General features: G+C 35.0%; 1 protein-coding gene across 1 annotated transcript in view; it reads left to right on the top strand.

The window, feature by feature from the left end:
• The window catches only part of LOC128217215 (calcium/calmodulin-dependent protein kinase type 1-like), a 44783-nt gene that overhangs the window by 11123 nt on the left and 11641 nt on the right, over positions 1-22019 (top strand). Inside the window, exons 3-6 of the mRNA XM_052924186.1 lie at positions 4487-4561; positions 6268-6406; positions 16592-16715; positions 19094-19169. Of these exons, the coding sequence (XP_052780146.1) occupies positions 4487-4561; positions 6268-6406; positions 16592-16715; positions 19094-19169 (414 nt within the window). The remainder of the gene's footprint in view (positions 1-4486; positions 4562-6267; positions 6407-16591; positions 16716-19093; positions 19170-22019) is intronic.

Below are 22019 nucleotides of genomic sequence, written 5' to 3'. Positions count from 1 at the left end.
TTGCAATTTATGACACACAATATTTTTCAGACGATAAAGAAGATTTTCCAGTCGATGAGCTTTTTTTCCGTTTGGAGATGCATATAATTTTGATAGAGACGTGTCAACAATCGGCTGTATAAAGCGATCACGTGACTTACCATGGTCACGTGATTAAAGCACTCTATATAACCACCTGTAAACCCCATATCGTCAGTTTTATTTCGGCGTAAAAATACACACGATAGTTCGGAAAAAAGGTCAAAACACTAAAATTCCTTATGGACGCATAAGTTATTAAAAGTATAACGACGTATCGACTTTGAAATTTGAAAGGAATATGGGATGTTTTCCGTGTTTTAATTTTGTTTTTTTTACTCATTTTGTCACTTTCTTTGAACTTACCTTCATGCTCGTTTGTTGGTAAAATGTGTGAAAAATATCAATTCATCAATTAAAAGCTATCATTCATAAGACCAAACAAATCCATATGAAAACAATGAATTTGTATACAAGAACCCCCCCCCCACTCGTTAAGCACAAAATAGGCCGATAGATCAATTATCGGGTGATTGACGATGACCTCGACGACACACGTACCAATTAACGGATTAGTGTCAACATGTCCTGTGTTTTACGACCAGTGTCCCGGACAGGCAAAAAGCTGACTTACATTGGTAAAATTAAGATAATCGATTCCGATTCCGAGATTTTATTTTTTTTTTCGTTTTTTTTTTATGACTTTCCGGGACAAACATGCACCCTCCGTGACTCCGTGACAGAGATACGATTTCCGGGACAATCCCGGACGTCCGGGACGTTATCACATGTATGCTCAGACGTCTGATTTGTTATGTATTTTGTACAAGAAAAAAAAGCTTAACTTTGTTATTCTATTGTCAAACCATATTTAATATTATATTTAGCTACTTAAAGTGCCTTATATGAAAATTGTGCTATATACATTATCAAAATGTGAAATTGAATCTATCAATTATTCAGTATTTGAAGCTGATGATGCTATGGTGTATATATTGCTACTGCATTGTAAGAAGAGTTTGTTCATTAATTATTTACTGGCAAAGCTTTTATGTAGAGGCAAGAAATTATGAGACTTTCATTAGACAGCTTCTAAATTTGTACAAGTCTGTTACAAGATAGAATGACATGACGTTAGTAACTTCAAAAAAGGATAAAAAAAATCCATTTTCATCAATGAGGTGCCATTTTTCTTTTTTAAAGATACAGGTGCATTCAATTTTAAATAAGCCAATTTGTATTCATTTTTTTTCTTTTTAAGATACTGTATATGACTTTTTTTCTTGTACTATTTTGGTGATTGTTTCTCTTACCGTATTTTCTCGACTATAAGACGGGGAAATTGGGTCCCGATTTTTACCCCCAAAGTAGGGGACCCGTCTTATAAGCGAGTCGATAAATTATTAAAAAAAGATTAAAGTCAAAATCAGTAAAATTTTACATAGGGTATTCGTCTATCCAGTATATCGTCTGCTGATAATAAGTATGGGGTAATTAAGTAAACAACAACACGAAATCTCTTCACTGCGCGTGCTCTGAGTCACACAGTGTACCGTTATATCTGCATTTTTTTCTCATGGCGCGTGTCAGTATTATTAGTTTGACAGATATATCAAATCAATAAATTGGAATCTTAATATGATGTAGGTACCTAACTGTCAATTTGATTAAGCAAACAAATGACAATGCGAATATGTATCCTTTATGTTCGTCGCCAATCAAGGGACAATATTGCCTAAAGCATTATTGCTAAACAAACACCTATTCATGCCTCGGCTTTTCGCAGTTATGTTATTGAAGCCGAAGAACTTCATTGGTGTCTTCAATAAAAAAATCAACTAAAACAAACATATGTTGTTAATGATTAATTATTACAATTTCGATAAGTAACGACCTGTCCTGCAAACTTAATTATGTACTCATTTTTAACCTACCTCCAAATAGAGAGCTCACAGTTGACCACCATTTTCTTTGAGTGATTTACACATTAGGAAGAATTTTAGCATTTTAGATTTGCTTAAAAATTGACCCTGTCTTATAAGCGAGTCGAAACAAAAAGCACCAGATTTCATGGGCAAAGTTAGGGGTCCGTCTTATAAGCGAATCGCCTTATAGTCGAGAAAATACGGTATTTTATCATAATGCACCTGTCAATTGTAACCATGGCCCCCCCAGGTCCAGGGTATACTGGGGATAGCCGGGGAAACGGGACGTGGTTTTACCTTTCAGGTGGCCCCGCAGTGCCAGGTGAATGTGGTGGTTTTGTCTTTGCGCAAAATATAGCGGGGAATGGGCCTTACCTAGGGTCCCTTGGGTGCGGGGGCATTTGGCGGGGATTTTTCCATCAGTTCGTTCCCGCTGGGCAGAGATTTTAGCCGGGGTTGGCTGGACTGAAAGTCAAAGTCCCCGCTATTCCTCGGACCGGGGGGGGGGGGGGGGGCATGGTTACAATTGACTGGTGCATAAAATTGACTACAATATTGGAACGATAACATGGAGGCCTGAGTTATAAAGTTTTGCCATGCACTCATAAGTAATACTTACTGCACCAACAACCAGTTATTGTTATTATTCCCAAGTGTATCATGAATGCAGAGTGTATAATTATAACCACAAGGGTATTGGGTAAAATTATGTAGTATTGTTCCAGGTTGTCTTGGACAACAGTCATTTTATAGGGTACGTATAACTGAATAGCTTTGTAATTTACCTGCTGGAGATTTTTCAGGAAGGATGTAAAATGGGGGTCATGTGGACCCTTCTATGCACTGGTGTACCAGGGTAACTTTAACCAGGGTTACATTCTTTATATCTGTGCATTATGCTCCAAACACCTAATATGACTTACAATCTTTTTGGCGCACTCGCCAAATGGGCCTAGCTGGAGTGCGAGTATAGATAAACTAACACACCTTATTTACTAGATAGTTCGATCTAGCACAACATCCACATTCTTGTAAGTTTTCCATGATGGGTGTTCATGTAAAGACAAAAGGAGAAACGCTCTTCCAACATTGTACAATTAATTACTCAGTTATGTGCGCAGTAGCAATTACATACCAGATGATTACCCAATTTTTTTTTAATTGTGAATATTTGACATGGATACCATATAAAATAAACAGCTGAGTGGCCACAGAAACCAAATTTTATTATTGCAGTGGTTTAGGTTGGAAGACTTCTAAATTATTCATGAGAGTTTGTCCAATGGTCTCATTGGTTGAGATAGACTGGGGAGTGCGAAGTGTAAGTGGTAAAAAGAAACTGCTGCATGATGGCTCATTTCTGTTCCCCCTGTAATTCTCCTGGTGTTGGAGCTTTTATCTCTGAAGCAATGGGATTCCATGTCACAAATTCTATTTCCTGACAATCATGTCGCCAAAATTGTGTTTACTTATTTTATGCATTCTCTCACAATTAATAGTCTGTTTTTCGGGGTCTCGGATTTTAAAAGGTCTAGGTTACATTGTCAAAGCCTTTAAATCTATATTTATTGTGTCCTTGTGTATATTTATTGTGCAAAAAAAATCAAATCAGTAAAGACTGGATTATTTACTTGTTTTCCCAACAATACACACATAATTTCTTTAGTTTTAACGCATTATTATGCTTTACTCGTCACTTTAATGATGAAAAAGCATTGTATTGTGTACAGATATAAAAATATTAGCCTTTATAAATAGGGCTTTCCAATAAAAGCTGCGTGGCAACAATTTCCACAGTTAAAAAAGCGCAAAATTATCGCTAATATTGTTTTATATATTGGACATATTAGATAATACTTTTAATGATATTTATTTTTTAACAGAAGATTAAGTTTTCATTTTAGGTTGCTAGGGTTCAAAACAGTATCAAATTAGCGCATATATTCAAGTATCCTAAATTTAGTGAATGTTGACTCTTATTCTCAGGGTAAGAATGCATTATATATTAGTGCATTGTTTCCTTTGAAGACTACAATGAATGGTGACCTGACTGCCGTTGGAATTAATTCTGTTATCTTCCAGAGTTTGCAAGCTCCGTATGACATGTTCGTAACACATTATAATGTTAATCATCATTTCAGGTTTAAGTTTTATTGGTATTATCGGCAATACAAAAGCCTTTGGGCATAAACAGTAAGGTTAAACATATCAAATGAGATGTACACAAAATAAAAAAGGTCTTAACAGTACATACAACAATTTGACATGTCCTAAAACAATAATATACTTGAAGGTATTAAACTATAAGAAGCATTGCTGCATCAATGGAGACAAAATGACTAAACATAGCAGTGTATATGAATTTAGGGTTCAGATTGCAAACCTAAAAATAAAAGCCCTTTTTTACCTTGTATTTAGATAAGTACAATAATATATGATCATGAGTTGAGAGGTGTACTGTTTTACCTTTATCAAATTATGTTTCAATATATATATCATAGATTTGGAAAGATTAATGTCAATGTTTTTTTGTTTTCTTTCAGATTAAATCATCCAAATATTGTACAGTTAACAGATGTATTTGAAGACAAAAACTATGTTTATCTCGTCATGGAATTGTAAGTATGAAAGTCAGGTGTGGTCCGTTGAAAACTAAAAGAGAATCCCGTCATTCTTATTTACGTTTTGATATTATCAGTATTACAGTAAAACTGCGATCACTCGATAACGCTGGGGTCTGAGCTAAAACCATGAGGAAACCGATGTTTCGAACGACCCAAGTTTCAATTTTTCAGTCTGTTAAGAAATGTCGTTCAGTGTATTTTATAAAGTTTAAAGTCGTCAAACCGAATGTAATAATTTCGAAACTGATTATGTTTTGCGTTGTTGAAATCGCTCATATTTTCAAAGGCTGTTGTATAACAATTGAAAAAAAAATAATAAAAAATAAACAACAACAATAAATGAATAAGTTGTAAAGTTTATTTTTACAAAAAGCACATTTTCTAAACATTATTTAGAAACCAACATCTAATTATGACAGTGCATATTATGGCATTAGTCAGATTTAAGTTTCACAAAATCAAGGATTGATAATTGGGGCATCTTGTCTGTCTTGCAAAACTGTTGAATCATTATATGGCGTGAAAGCGTACAAAGTGTCTGAAGATCACGTTCAGCATCACAATTAACTTCTCATCCCTAATTTCTCATAATTATCTTCTCAAATGCCCTAATCAACTTATAGCGATCATATGTAAACAGTGATGGTTTTTCACACCTTATCAAATTTTCTTTCAACTATCATTGCATTTTTTACAACTTGTGAAATTTTTAATGCCTAGCAATTTTCTATTTTTTTTGGACACGCAGTCGGGAAAATGTGTGAAATTATGACCTCGAGGGAATCATAAGGTTTTGTGCATGAATTGTGTATTTGGGACCAGCTATTGTGCTCGACTCCTTGACTGATTTAGGTTTCAATGCAGCATTAGTATAATTATATGAAAATAGAAGGAAAAACGTCCAGTACTAAGCTTCCACCTCGAGGGACAGCCGGTTCTCGAACGAACGCGTGTTCGAACAACCGCAGTTTTACTGTATGACTAATTTAATAAGTTTTAAATTGAATATAGAGAGACATTGTCATAATTAATCAAATAAAAAAATATATATTTTGTTATTTTATTTTATATCATTTTGAAGGTTCTTTCCCTGGTATTTTGGGAAATTAATCTACGAGTTAGGAACTAGGAATTTTCACATCCTTTTTAACAAAATTTGGATTTTTTTATTATATGTTTCACATTTACTTTTTACTCTTTTTAACTGTTTAAATAACTTCAACGACTATTATAGTTTAATTATATTTTTAAGCACATCTTCAATTGTTAAAAATAAATTTGATAAAGAATTTTTATTCAACCTTTGGGAAAACCCCAAATATTGGTATCTTACTAGCCTTTTTTTGTTAAAAAAGTTGATAAAATTGTTGTAGTATTTCTTGTCTGGAGATATAGTGTCATGCTTTTTCATGTACTAACCTTTTGCCAACTACTCATGTGACTAATGACAATACACATAGGCAACACAAGGTTGATAACTCATGTTTAATTGTTAGATTATGCCCCTTGACTAAAGAGATAAATGGATGAGCATTGGTATTCCCATGATCCAGCCTTGTTCTTGCTGGATATTTATTGTGTTTTAACATGAAAAAACACTTTGCAAAAAGACCCCCCCCCCCCAAAAAAAAAGAAAAGAAATAGTAGTATTGGTTTGTTACCATGACAACAATGTTGATATTTCTTTGTTGCATTGCCAGGGTGACTGGTGGGGAGCTGTTTGATCGTATCATGGAGAAAGGGAGCTATACAGAGCGTGATGCAAGTTACCTAATGAAGCAGGTCCTAGAGGGGGTCGACTTTATGCATGAGAAAGGCATTGTACATAGAGATTTAAAGGTAACTTGTCTATGAACATTTATAATTTACCGTAAATGACTGGGTATAAGACGATAGGGGGTATTAGACGCAGGGAAAAAAATCTGTGAAAAGTCCGAGAAAAAAACTTTTAATGTTTTTGGTTAAAAGACGCATAGAAAAAATGTGAAAATCGTCCGGCATTTTCAGCCACCATGTTTGTTGACAGTGACAAAAAAATATTTTTCGTGAAAATGGCGACGGTTATCTTTAAAACCATACAATGATAAACTGTTGAGAATGAAAAGTTAAGTTATGCAAAAACCTTATATTGTACGGGTTTGTTCTCAAAATGTCAACACCTACAGAAAAGAATATAGTACCGTAATTCACCTAAGAGTTCGGACACTCTAAATATTCGGACACCCATAATTATTTTCCAAAATAATTTATTTTGCGTACCTTCGGACTCCACACACATTGACCAACCCAATTGCATTCATACCCCGATAATGACATCAACCCCGCAATTCATTCCTTAATTGATAAACAGGTTAAAAGCAGTCGAGTTTTTCACACCTTCTTGTACAACTGACAAAAAATATTTTGACAGTGGCCAACTTTGCTTTTTTATATATGCAAGTTTAATTATTGTTCAATTCAATTTATTATTCAAACTAATACCCAGTCATTTACGGTAACATAACAACAAATATGATTGAAGTAGTTAATCTGTTGGAAAAAGTTACAAGTTATACACAGAGAACTCTTGCTCTTGCCAGCATGTCCCAAATCACGACCCGCAACACCAAATTCTGGTCTTGAAACTGGTGTACTGTGGTATTAAAATCTATAACCATGTGAATAACAATAAAAAACTATTTCTTACTCTTCCACCAGTATGCATTTTCTTAGGTATTTATATGTAGCTTCTTACACAAACAACTTGCATACCCTAGAGCCATTATTATTATATATCTAGTTACCAAAAATTGTATGACTCCGGTGAGAATACAGTTACATAGTGGCCTGGGAAACATTGTCATGGGTGTTTATGGCACTGCGCTCCACGACAGACATTTTACGCTGTAACAGTTGCACTTGTGATGATGGTTTTATATAGGAAACCATTATTAACCTGCAGCATGAATGATCGATAATAGTCTCAGTTTCCAGCTAGTCTCCTAGTCTTGATATGCCTGTTACTAAGCAGGAAAAATGTGGGATTACCCTTCATAGGCAAATGTTAGACAGATTTTATTTGAATATATGAATATAAACAAAAACATTTAAGGCTTATTGTGCTATATGGTCGTTAAAGTTGATTCCTGTTTATAGCTCTTACTTTTCTTCTAATTTAAGAGTGAATTTAAGCAATGTCATTAACCTAACCATTTCTGTAATAGATTTTCTAGAGTGAAATAACATATTTATAGCTCAAAGAAGGAGGCTATACTACTTGCCCTAGATTTGGTGTCTGTGTATTTGGCTTCTGGTTCAATTGTAAGGGAAAGTTGGCATTTTTACTGACAACTCCAGTACTCTTCATTCAAATTACTTAATACTTCTAACAGTTGTTTGGGACCATCCGCAATAAGGTTATATACCTCCATATTATCCTTAATACAAATTATTGCCACTGATTGACTTAGGAACTTAGGTAAAAGTTTAAGGGCACCATATGTCTGCTTAAAATTTAAGGCTAAGTTGGGATTTTCACTTAATTACTTCTTGACCCTTGATTCAATTGACTTAAATACTTCACAGAGTTGTTGAGGACAATCACACAATTAGGTCGCATAAGTCCATATTATTGTAAACCATAAAAAATAGGTTTAAGACTGTGGGCAACTTTTGGTTTTAACTCAGATCTCATGGGATTGGGTTTGGGGTCCCTCGGGTCATGGTCAAGGTCACTGTTACTACAAATAGAAAAATATTATGAATAACTTTAGTTAGGATTGACATATTGCGACCAAACTTGGTATATATGAATGCCGGGCTCGGACCGATTGAGGTTCCAATTTTTAGAAGCCTTGATAGGAAGAGTTTATAGAGTCCTTTCATAGGATTGTATTTGGTGCCAACAGAGTCATGGTCAAGGTCTTTAAAAAACAAAAACTGTTGATACTGAATCTCAAAATGAAGGCTTTAGCTCTTATTTCTATCATTGATAATCTAGTTTGTCGCATTGTGGTGTTTCTTTTTAACTTTAATTTGATTTTTTTATTGCTCTTGACAGGAACATATTGCATTATTATCGTTTTCATTTCTAAGACAAAGAGGCATATTAGTCGAGGGGCTGTCCTATGACAGCTCTATAATTGTTTTATCAAACGGTGTGATAATATAGTATAATGTTAAGTATATAATGATTGACGAGATCGTCTCCCATGCTGTCAATGTTATAACCCATATCCACATAATCACAGCAGTTTCCTGGAAACAAGCAAGGAAAGACTGTTACAGATCTAGCTGTGATTGAGCTCTGAGTTTTGAGTTTCGCTTGGTGCATTTGACTTGTGTGACACTTCTTATAATAAGCTTTGTGAAAGTGTGATATTATTGAGTCATAATATAAAGCCAATACTATGTGTTTGTGATAGAAAAAAAAAGTTAATGATGTGGAAAAGTCTTCTGTCTTGATGGTATAATTAGTGTAATGTACTATAAATTTTAAAAAGTTTTGAGACTTTCAAAGGAAATTGTATAATAATCATGTTAAAATTATTATTTATTTTTTTAAAGTTTGTTGCTTGGCTTAATGAAATAAGATACTTTTAAAAGCCTGTTATGCTGAAGATTATTTTAATAAATTGGGTCCTGAGGTTCCCAAAACCCCTTGTTTAGCAAACATAAAATTCCACTGAATTGATGTTCAGCCATGTATAGATTTACATTTTTGAAGTCACTATTACCCATCACCAATACGGTATGCACAGTTTTAACCCCATGATTGACCAATCAGCAATCAATATCCCCAACAGCATAACTGTATACTGGTTGAGAAGCAGTTTCCGACGGAAAGCAGTTTCCGACAAATCGCTTTTTCGCGTACCTTCCTTAGATCTTCATAAAGAAGGTACTGCAATTCAACTATATGGTAACTAGGCAATCAAAAGTTGAAATTCTTACCGAGACACGTAAGTAACTTTTATTATTATTTAATGTTTAATGTTTATTTTTCATTTTGTACACAAACTTGCACGTGGGGGATCTGCACGCGCAGCGTATTGCGCATCCGTGTGAACCTAATTTCCATATCTATGAATAGCTACAAGGTTTTCCTTAATTGACTTCTACAAACAAGGATCATTGTGTACATATTTGTGAATACTGGTGTTGTGCTTGTTAAGCACCAACATTCACTTAAATGTATACAAACACAAGTTTCCATCAGAAATGAATAAAAAATATCATTGATATTCAGTCTCTGCCTGATTTCGAGTATGAATTGAATGTCGTAAATTTTAAGGTTTAAATTTTTCGTAAATGCTGAAAAATTAAATAACATTTCTCTTATTACAGTCTTATATTTAGTTTATTAAATAAATGGATAATAAAAACACACAACAGGCACCTTAAATGTGCCCCGCATTCGAATTGTCGGAAACTGCTTCTCATCACAGGCTAATCAGAACAATGTAAGTACCCTCTTTGCGCCCCTATTAGATACACTATATGTGACGTGACACATGTAAAAAATATATCGACAATAGCAGCTTGGGCTGTAGTTATATAAAATGTGAACAATTTTAGTAGATATTTAAACACATATAAATAATTCAATAAAAACGTTTAAAAACTGTCGGAAACTGCTTCTCAACCAGTACACCGCTAGGTGGTGTGTAACTTAAGTTCTACTATAGGGTATGGGGTTATGAACATACCGATTGCAGCCTGAGCATGTGGGCTATTAACAAATTGCGCCGATGTAATGATTTTCATTGAACCATATAGCATTTTTAAATTGAGAGTTAATGAAAGCATTGTTCTTGTCACAGAATTAGAAAATATACACTTTTTATGTGGTTAAGAGGATATTAAGCCACAACCGTTTACTTATTACATGTTGTGGAATTTTAATCAATCTTACTTAACATTGAAAGTAGTGTTTTGGATATTTTCCAAGCTTTAGCCAAATGCGGATATTCTTGGGTATCATAATGTAACATTTAGTGACACTGATTCTTGTTTCATTTATGTGACAAAATGAAAATGAGCACATTATTGGTCTTTTCTGATGTATTGATTTCAGGTTAAAAACCAGTTTTTGATCACTATCTTATAAAGGCTTTTCACAATTAAAAAGAACAAATGACCAAACGATGCATACCTTCTATCAGAGGCCATAAGAAATCAATGCATTATATTGAGAGAGCTGAATTAGCCTTCTATTGTCCTCGTGATCAACCATGTATACATAAAGCCGTTTGTCTGGCTTTTGTCATCAACTCTGTGAAGTCACTTTCTGAGCACTCTGAGATTTCCAAAGAAATTGTCCTGTCCTGTCAGAGAAATTGTGCTGTCCTCTCAGAGAAATTGTCCTGTCCTGTCAGAGTATTTGTCCTGTCCGGTTGTTTCTCTAAACACATGTATAACACATGTATAAAGGTCAGATTTACAAGCATGACAACAGCAGGCTTGCCAGAGGCTGTAAACACATGTATAAAGGTCAGATATACAAGCATGACAACAGCAGGCTTGCCAGAGGCTGTAAACACATGTATAAAGGTCAGATATACAAGCATGACAACAGCAGGCTTGCCAGAGGCTGTAAACACATGTATAAAGGTCAGATATACAAGCACGACAACAGCAGGCTTGCCAGAGGCTGTAAACACATGTATAAAGGTCAGATATACAAGCATGACAACAGCAGGCTTGCCAGAGGCTGTAAACACATGTATAAAGGTCAGATATACAAGCATGACAACAGCAGGCTTGCCAGAGGCTGTAAACACATGTATAAAGGTCAGATATACAAGCATGACAACAGCAGGCTTGCCAGAGGCTGTAAACACATGTATAAAGGTCAGATATACAAGCATGACAACAGCAGGCTTGCCAGAGGCTGTAAACACATGTATAAAGGTCAGATATACAAGCATGACAACAGTAGGCTTGCCAGAGGCTGTAAACACATGTATAAAGGTCAGATTTACAAGCATGACAACAGCAGGCTTGCCAGAGGCTGTAAACACAGTTGGAGGTTTTGCTTTGTTAGTTGTACCTGTCCAGTCCCTTCTTTGTTCATATGTTGGTTAGTGTGTTTAAACTGTAACTAAGTTCTGGCTTTTTTGAAGCATTAATTCTGTGCATTTTCAGCTAGACTATTCGAGGAATAAGGAGAGCTTTACTTCTCATCCCGCCCAGGGCATCAATGTCAGGGTCACACATTGGTTAAGGTTAATTTTATGTTAGCATTTCAAGTCATTATCTCAGCAAATACATCATGTATAATGCATAGAAACTTTAGGTATGAGTTCCCAATTACCCAACCTACATTATTAATGAAGTTAGATTATCATTATTTTGAATATAATGCAAATTATCGGCCTTTATTGTTCAACTTTGAAATATATTCTGGTAAAGGTTTTGCATGTAAGCACACATAGGTTAATTTATCAGCAACTTCTGGAATTATTGGGTTGAGGCTTTAAACAATGGTTCTCAACCATCAAACTATCTTGAAGAACCAAGTTTGATAATAAACTCTAAAAGGCATAAAATGCAAATAATGGCCCTTCATTATTTGACTTAAAATTCTGGTCAAGGTTTTGCATGTACCGTATTATACTATGTATACGACGCTAGCATAGAAAGGACGCAGTCAAAAAATTTGGTGAAAAAACGGGTAAAAACCCTTAATATTTAAGATAGGACGCAGTGGAAAAATCGGAGCCAAAAAATTTAGGTTGGTAAAGTATTTATAACATATGTTAAAGTAAAAACAATAAAAAAAATTGTATATAAGGCATATTTCGATAACTGTCTAGTGTATTACGATAATTATCGCCTTCGTTGTCTTATCGTAAACAACAATGCAGGGCTCTCAATAAGAGCCGGGGGCCGGGGATATCCCCCGGCAATTATGGCTGTATGACCTGGCTATTCTCAGGTTAACAGCTGTCATGATTGTATTCTTAAAATGTCCCTTATATTAAATAAAAATAATACTTTGTCTAAACGTAAAAAAATGAATTGAAACGATGTATTACGATCAATTTTATTGTTAAATGCGCCCGATTGCCGATTTGCATCGTAGTCTTCAAAGCGTTTGTATTTGAACTAATATGCATCTACAAGACTTGGAGTGCTTTGAATCCGACAGATGCTTATTTAAAATAACATGAGATGATATCGGCGTATTAATTTGTTAAAATACAACCCAGAACATCGGCGATAACAAGCCAAATATTCGATAAAACAACAACAACATTAAAATGGGAAAATGTCAAAAAGTAAAAAAGACGAGAAGGACGATGTTAAACAAAGAAAAATGGAATGGTTCTTTGTTTCTAGGTAGGTATATGAATGATATTCCAGTTATATTTATGGTGACTCAATGACGGCGCAATTATGGCTTGGAAATGTCATTGCAAGAACTGTACACATTTTGGATACGATTATTTTCGACTGTGTTGATATTCTTTTAAAAGACCCAATTTTCTGTTACAATGACTGCTTCAATCTAGTTTATCTGACATTGATGACTCAGAGTTGGAGGATGCTATTTTGATTAGAAAAGACTATTTTAGAGGACTATTTTGATTCAATTTTCCTTTTTTGAATAAAAATATGTATGTTTTTGAACCAAGGATTATTTTTGTTTACTTGTATCAATGGTAATTACACATGTAAAATGATGTTCAAAACAGGAATGTTGCTCTAATGAGAGCTAACCTTGACTGAATTCATAGTGCTTAAAATCGTTTTTGGCCGGGGGCCTGTAGCCCCCTGGACCCCGGCTGAATAGGGGCTCTGCCCCTTAAAACCCCGCTGGGGGAGGTCCCCCAGACCCCCTCCTACTTTCCTATAACACCCTCCTACTTCAAAACTTATTGAGAGCCCTGCAATGATATAAGTCTTATAGTATGCGTGAATGATCTCAAAATGTCAACACCCTCAGATAAGTATTAAAACACGTGGTAAAGTGCGAAACAAACAACCATACAGTATTACCATCGCAATAGTTTGTTCTATTGATGTTTTTCTAATGACAGATAGCAGGTGTTTTTCACACCTTCGTACATTTGAAAAGATTTGATAGTGACTATAATGCTACTTTGCGGTAATGCACATTCCTTTATTATTATTTTAAAACAGTAACATACAACAAAATGTTTTGTAAAATATCGAAACGTTAAAAATGTGAACAATGTTTAATTGATATTTACCTCATATCCTGATTTTCCGTTGCTGTTAATAACTCAATCCAGTTAAAGCGCTGACTCACATCTAGTTTTTGTGAGTAGCGTCCCTTTTGTAAAAAGGTTAACACTCATGTTTGTTTTCAATTTATTTCTCAATAAATCATTTTAAAGTAAACATTCAATATATTTCTGCGTGTGTTAACTTGCGTGATTTTACATGCGTCAGTTGTTCTCTTCTGTGAACACAGTATCGGTACTTACCATTACCGCGTTCGTCTCCGGTCTGACATTTTCGTCCTGAAATGGACTTGTGAAAAACTGACAAAATCCAATAGCATAGAAAGGACGCAGGCAATTTTTTAGACGATAATCTGGGGTAAAAAAGTGCGTCCTATGCATAGTATAATACGGTAATCACATTTAACTCAATATCTCAGCGAATACATCATGTATTGCATTAAAACTTTATGCAAGGGCTCCTAACTATCAAACCTTCTCAATAAATCAAGAAAGATTACTGCATATTGCATTTAATATAAATTTTGCCCCTTTATTATTCGATTTAAATTCTGTCTAAGGTTTTGCATGTAAGAGCAATTATAGCAGTCTAAAACACAGCAACTACTTGTTGCATATATTGCATTGAACTTTATACAATCAAGTATGATAACTCTATCTGGCATATAATGCAAATTTGGCCCCTTTATTAAATTCCATTAAGGATTTGCATGTAGTCTAATTTTACAGCCATCCATGCATGTTTACCAGACTTTGCAATCCTTGAACTTAATAGCGGGATAGAAGTCGAGCGAGCTGTCCCTGTGATAGCTCTTGTTAAGTATGTTTGTGGACAAATCAACATGATTTTTAGAAATAACTAGCAAAAGCTAGCATGATATAACATACTATTGTCTGCCAAAGATTTCTTGTTTTTTGTCCAACTTTTATAGCATGCCTTTAGAGAAATCATCTGTCCTCATGTGGCGAGAATTGTGCTCGGTTTGGTCTAAATAACCTCTCCGATCTTATGAAATCTTTCAGGAAAGTAATTACGCTCTCTAATGAAATAATCTGCAGCCAGGCCGCAGTTTTGGGTTATATTAAAGTTGGAAGCCTGTCATGAAGATTGCTGATGACTCTTCTGGATGCCACTCAAATGGCAATTTTTTGCTTTTTCGGCGGCACTTTTGTTAGAGAGCCTCTGGCGACAGTTTCTATTTCCTTTCCAGTTCTGCAGATTGTTATGTAGTTATAAAATGAGAGGTAATTACTTTCAAGGCTGAATGAAGATCCTCTCTTTTCATTTATTTTTTCTGATATTTGCGTTTTGCTTGGTAGTATTTAAAACATCTATTGGTATAATAATGCTATAGCTTCATAACATTCCATAAATGTTTAGAAATATGATGGAGTCATATTATTGCTAGGTTTGAATTACCTGTTTCTATTTTTTTCTAAACTTGAAAGATGTTATTTGCTGTCAGTTATTCAGGAAGTTGAGATTGCAGAAAAATCTAAGATTTCATCATATCAAATTACGGAAGGTTGACTTTGCTAAACAATTTACTCCACAAAGCAGACTGACTCTTGCACAAAATGCAATATCTGAACAGCTTTTCTTTGCATATGAGCGACACACCATGTTATTAAATGCACTGTTAATAAACATATAGAGCTTCAATGTAAGGGAACATGGGTAGTGTCCTGTTCAGTGTCCAGGTAAAATGGCTCTATTTGAGTAATATTCAGTGATTACTTTTAAAATACTTTTAATTATGAAATGCAATATAGCCTATCGAGAGACCAGTTAAATTATATTTCATCCAGTGTATGCATTATCAACAGGCATTTTTATTTTGACAACAGGGATTCTGTACCCAACCAATCTTTATCAGGATATATCACTGTTGAAGAAAATATGAGATATAAAATGGCCAAATTTTAACGTTTACTAAAAAAATGCACATTACAATTATAAAACAAAAATCCACTCTACGGTATAAAAAGTGTAGGGAGGAACGATAGGGTCAGTCGAGATAGTTGGAACAAACTTTTTTTTTTTACACATTATAATTGTGTAATGTCTATAAGAAAACATACCAGTATAACGATAATAGGACCCCAAAATAGACCTTGAAATCAAAGTTTAGCAAATGTGCATATATATATATATATAGCCATTCTAAAAAAAATATGATTTTAAGAGTTTGGGAAAAAGATGTTATAAATGTATACACTGGAGGACATATAATTTAACTGGTTACTTGATTATATTTGCTATATGGCATGCCAAAATGAAAAGTATTGTCTTGATTCTATACCTACTTCTACAGTTTATTCTGCATCTTCTTCTCAGAAATAATCATTATGAGCTGGTGTGGATTTAAGATGGCCGACTGGTGGCCATATTGGATTTTGCCTTTTTACTTTTTCTTTTTTATTTATCATTCACTCTTCATATTTCAAGAAATTTTTAACATTAACATTACCATAAATTTTTTTTTTAATTTTGGGCAACCAGTGACTGGCATAATAAAAATTACTGAGAGTCATGACTATTTTTTTAAGTTAAACCTGTAAGGTTGACATTTTGGGAGACATACTTTATCCCTAGAAAACAAACCCTAGTTTAAAGTCATTATGAATGAATACTTCTCACATGTCAGATATTTGTCTATATTCCCCACAGCAACATGAAGTGTTATAATCATGTACCAACATTTTATTTTATCACTGCTGGCCTCATGTTTCAGTTTATAAAGCCTAGTGCAGCTATTTTAAAAAAAATAAACAAGATATGTCATTATTTTGTTTTGTAAAATGATATGAATGTTATTTTATTTTTTTTCAGCCAGAGAATTTACTGTACTACAGCAGTTCAGCAGACTCAAAGATAATGATCAGTGATTTTGGGTTGTCAAAGATCGAGGACTCCGGTACTATGGCGACAGCTTGTGGAACCCCGGGATATGTTGGTAAGTTTGTGCAAGGACCCCGGTACCATGGTGACAACTTGTGGAACCCTGGAGTTGTGTTTGTAAGTTTGTGCAAGGACCCTGGTACCATGGTGACAACTTGTGGAACCCTGGAGTTGTGTTTGTAAGTTTGTGGGAGGACTCTGGTACCATGGCGACAGCTTGTGGAACCCTAGAGACTTGTTTGTAAGTTTGTACAAGGACTCCGGTACCATGGGGCCAGCTTGTGGAACCCTGGAGATGTGTTTGTAAGTTTGAACAAGGACTCCGGTACCATGGGGCCAGCTTGTGGAACCCTGGAGATGTGTTTGTAAGTTTGTACGACGACTCCGGTACCATGGGGCCAGCTTGTGGAACCCTGGAGATGTGTTTGTAAGTTTGTACGAGGACTCCGGTACCATGGGGCCAGCTTGTGGACTCTGGTACCATGGTGACAATATTGTGGAACCCTGGAGATGGGTTTGTAAGTTGATGCAGAGACTCTGACCCTGGAGGCTTTTCTTAAGAGTATGATTAAGGCCCTAAATTATTCATCTATCCTCAAACCACCGGGTTATACACATTGGTTCCAGTTTTGATTAAGTAAGTTGTTGAAGTGTTTGCTATGGTGGACTGAAAATTAGGAAAATGACATCACAATGGTTATATCACTATGTTGTGTTATCAATTCTCGTCAATTCAATGAATAATTCAATACATTTTAGTCTAAAAGAATATTGTTTGCCACTTGCAAAAATGATGTTGGCACGACTGCCTGCGCGAATGACCGCAGTTTCACTGTACTAAAAATCTGTGAAATATTGTGGTCCTCTAAATCTTTGTTCAATAACCTTGATATTATTCATTATTTCTCCTCTTGTGGGTGACTGACAAGATGTTGAAATGATGAGTTATGTCAGGTTACTTGGTGATTTCTTCCAGTTGTTAATTGATCATGAAGAGCTTCCCTGCAGGGATTCTACTAATGATTAACAATAGGCTTGTTTGGTCTGAATGGTAAAATAAGTATGACAAATAAAAACATGAAAGTTGGTGAGACATGTGTCTGCTTCCCACTCATTCGCTATGTGTCAGGGACACTTCTTTGTCAGAGCTTATAGCTTTGGACACCCCAGAAAATATAGCTCTTTAAGGTTAGTGTATTTCATATCAACTACTAGTCATTGAATAAATGATTAATAGAAATAGGCTTCAATGAAAAAAGCCATCAAAATACTAATGTTGTTTTGATCCACCCCTTAATCCTCAATTGCCTGCCTTTTGCCCATGCACCCTGGCTTCCACTGTCACCATGGCGCCTATCAGGTTACCTACTCTAAGGTTTCCCTAGCACAGCACAGTTTGGGTTCCCATTGCAGAGGATTGAAGCTTGTTCTGGAAGGTGGCTTGTACAATGGAGATCCTGACCCTGGTTCAGCTATTCCCAGGGCATTTTTCTCATTCACCAAGAGTCAAAAACAAAATACAGATTTATGCTTCAGTAATGTAAGACAGCAATTATAGCATTTATTGTAAAATGATAATAGAATTTAAACTGAAATCTTTCCTTTAAGTGAAACAAGACTGTCTACCAATTAAGAAAATAAGGTATATCAGAAAACTAATTCATAAAAAAGAGTTAAGTATTATTGTATCTGCATAATTGACATTAACAGAAAGCTTTGTAGAACCAAGAGTCTATACAATGCCTTAATTCTGCCAGACGCGGACACCAGCAGTTCTATTTAAATCATATCAAGTTTTTGGCTCCAGCATTGTTACCTAAATAAAACAGCAGAAGAACCACTGGATACTTCCTATGAAGTTATGAAAATCATGAAATCTGGAATCTATTTTTGAGGTTTTCACTTAAGTATGCTGGTTCAGATGTCCATCCCTCACAAATGAGATTCTGGTTTGATTTTTGGTAGAGAAGTACTTGTTTATAGCCTCTGGCTCTGGGCAACACTGACCATACAGACTCAACTTTTCTACCACCCCGGATAGATATTTCTGGTGAATATGGCTGTGTTGGGACCCCTGATACCACTAGATGAGTCACGCAGAAGAACATGCCACTTTCAATTTCTGGTATTATGTTGTATATGAATACTAAATAACAACATTTTAATAAATCACAATTGAATACATATTTTGATATAAAAAAATGTTGTAAAATAAAAAAAATCATGTTTAAAAAGCGCTGTTCTAGAGGAACTACTTGACTTTAAGATTGAAGTCCAATGATGAATCTTGCATCGCCACGTGCCCTCATTTTTTTATTCAGACTGGAAACAGATAGATATTATTATTCCTGAACAGAATTATTGTTCATGCAATATGACAATATGAAAACAAACTAAGATTTTGATATGTATTATTTTCTTAATCTGTTTCAGCTCCAGAAGTTTTAGCTCAACAACCTTATGGCAAAGAAGTTGACTGTTGGTCAATTGGTGTGATAGCCTATATTTTGTAAGTATACATGATTAAGATAACCCTATATATGCCCTGTTAATTGCCTGTATTTTGTAAGTATACCTGAGTAACATAACTACATATATACTGGTATGGAGTGTCCCAGGTCCTTTAATTATGGCAAAAAAGCTGAGTTTTGGACAATTGTTGTGATAGCCTATATTTTCCAAGTATACCAGTGAGTTAGATTAGTCTGCCATTCCACTCCAGTGCAATACGTCTTTACCCCACTATTGCCATCACCTCATAACAAGTATCAATGATTGTTTTTAAAATGACATCATAAAACAAAGATGTAAAAATAACATTAATCCTAATATGTGTCAATTTAATTCAGTAATGTATATGATAAAAGGGTTATTATTGCTGTGTTTTGATCCCGATGTAATATTTGACTCTCATTGATTTTTGCAGGTTTTGAATTACCTCGGCTTGCGCCTCATGAAATCAGAATCTGAAAAATCCACTTGAGGCAAAAACTCCCTCCCAGATCCAAACGCAATAGTTATAACCCTATTATATATGGATTGTCCCTGGTCCTTCATGCAGTAAATATTTAGCAGTCAATTGATACTGCCAAAAACTTTAGCTATTATAAGTATATACTTCGAAATTTAATTAAGTAAAGTGGTTTTTACTAAAATAACACATTTTTAATGACATCTATCACAACTACATTGTATTTTCCTTGTAATCTTATATTTTAACTCATTAAATACAGTGAATTTAAATTGGTTAACAAACTTAAAACTAACACTTAGTTTTATTGCAACTTTTATTTTTCTCCAATTGCACTTTATTCTGAAATGTGATCTGCAGATTGTGATAATAATCTTTTATACAGTGGTAGAATTTCACTGGGATTATGGTCTGGATTTATTGTGGTGTCTGTAGCAATTAAATTATATTGATTGAAAATGACAACAAATGGTATCAACAAGGCTTAAGTCATAACTTGTTACAAGGTAAAGTTGGATTGTGATTGTATTGGGATATAACAAGTATCTTACTTTGATATTCTGCTAGTTTAGGTTTTTTCATTAGGCCTAAAAAATATACCTATGTTTAGGGCAAACAACCTTAGTTACCTGGCAAAACACTTCAAACCTAGATTTTTGTTCGAGTTAAATCTGATTTTCCTATTTTTAGTTGTTATTGACCATAAAATCCAGTTGGCTAATTGCTTTTCGGTGTTAAATGGACTAGATGGACTAAAACAATTGACATAACAATTTTGTTTCAACCCTTCCTTGCATTTTGGAGACCATTGCCCTTGAGTAAGATAAGAAATGTTTAGACCTTACTTGCAGAGTGCTTCCTCGGCACCCCGGCGTAACATTACCTATACGATATAGGTTATGATACGCTGGGGTGCCGAGGATGGTAAAGTGTTAAGTTATATAAATATTATATATAGGTGTACGACAGTTTTGCATCAACAACATGCACCAATTCTTAATTAAAAAACTGCTCATGTGAAATAATGTTATTTTGATGAAAGGTAACATAATTGTAATTGCCTTCATGTTTCGTAAAACAAGCTCCATTAACAGAATAGCAAATAATAGAATTTACAAAAACCAATTTTCCCGGAGCATTAGGAAGTGGAAGATTAGTGTCTGTGGTGATGTATTTACTTGGTTCCCTGGGGATTTTGGGACACTGTTGCCATCAAAATTGGCACATCTAGGTCCTCAAGATTGTTTCATAGATCTTTCATGTTAGACAATTTCACAAGTTTTCGGAAATATATCGGGTCTGTGACACTATTGCTGAAATGGACAGCAAATGATATAAACAGTATTATATCCTCTACTAAAGTCGTAAGTTGTTACAAGGTAAAGTCCAATTGTGATTTTATAACCAACCTGATTGTCTTGAATACCAAACATCTTTTTGATGCAAGAAGCCACACAAACATCTTTTACATTGGTATTACACCATTCATTGATAATATGATATTTATACCCCCACAAACAAAGTTTGAGGGGTATATAGGAGTGAGCTTGTAGGTCGGTCGGTCGGTCGGTCTGTCTGTCTGTCTGTCGGTCGGTCTGTCGGTTTTCATGGTTTCCGGACGCTAACTCATGAAAGGCTAGACAGATTTGAACAATTTTTGGTACACAGGTGTAACATCAGAAGATACAGGTCAAGTTTGATATTGGGGCTGGTGGGGCCAAGGTCAAGGTCACTGTTACTTAAAATAGAAAAACGGTTTCCGGACGATAACTCATGAAAGGCTGGACAGATTTGAACATTTTTTGGTACACAGGTGTAACATCAGAAGATACAGGTCAAGTTTGTTATTGGGGCTGGTGGGGCATAGGTCAAGGTCATTGTTACTGAAAATAGAAAAACGGTTTCCGGACGATAACTCATGAAAGGCTAGACAGATTTGAACAATTTTTGGTACACAGGTGTAACATCAGAAGATATAGGTCAAGTTCGATATTGGGGCTGGTGGGGCCAAGGTCAAGGTCACTGTTACTAAAAATGAAAAACGGTTTCCGGACGATAACTCATGAAAGGCTAGTTTTTCTTGTCAGCAGTGTAACTTCTAAATTACTCAACAGATTTAAATAAAACAATACATGCATGATAAAAGAAAATGCACTGTGCAGTAACCTTGGAGTTATGGCCTCTTTTCAAAGGAATGGTTTGCCATTCCTGTGTCCAGGCGGCATTTGGGGGTATTCGTCACTCCTGTGACAGCTCTAGTTCTGTCTTGTTTGAATTGAATACCAAGCAATTTTGCTATTGTTACATGTTTATATTATGTGGCAATTTATATCTTCTAATGAGGAGCGTATATGTGTTCAAATTACTGAATAAATGTGTTGAATCTGA

The sequence above is a fragment of the Mya arenaria genome, chromosome 14 (genome assembly GCF_026914265.1).
Source record: "Mya arenaria isolate MELC-2E11 chromosome 14, ASM2691426v1".
NCBI lineage: Eukaryota > Metazoa > Mollusca > Bivalvia > Myida > Myidae > Mya > Mya arenaria.
Note: the sequence above shows the minus strand (reverse complement) of the source record. Positions and strands in the feature narration are given on the sequence as shown.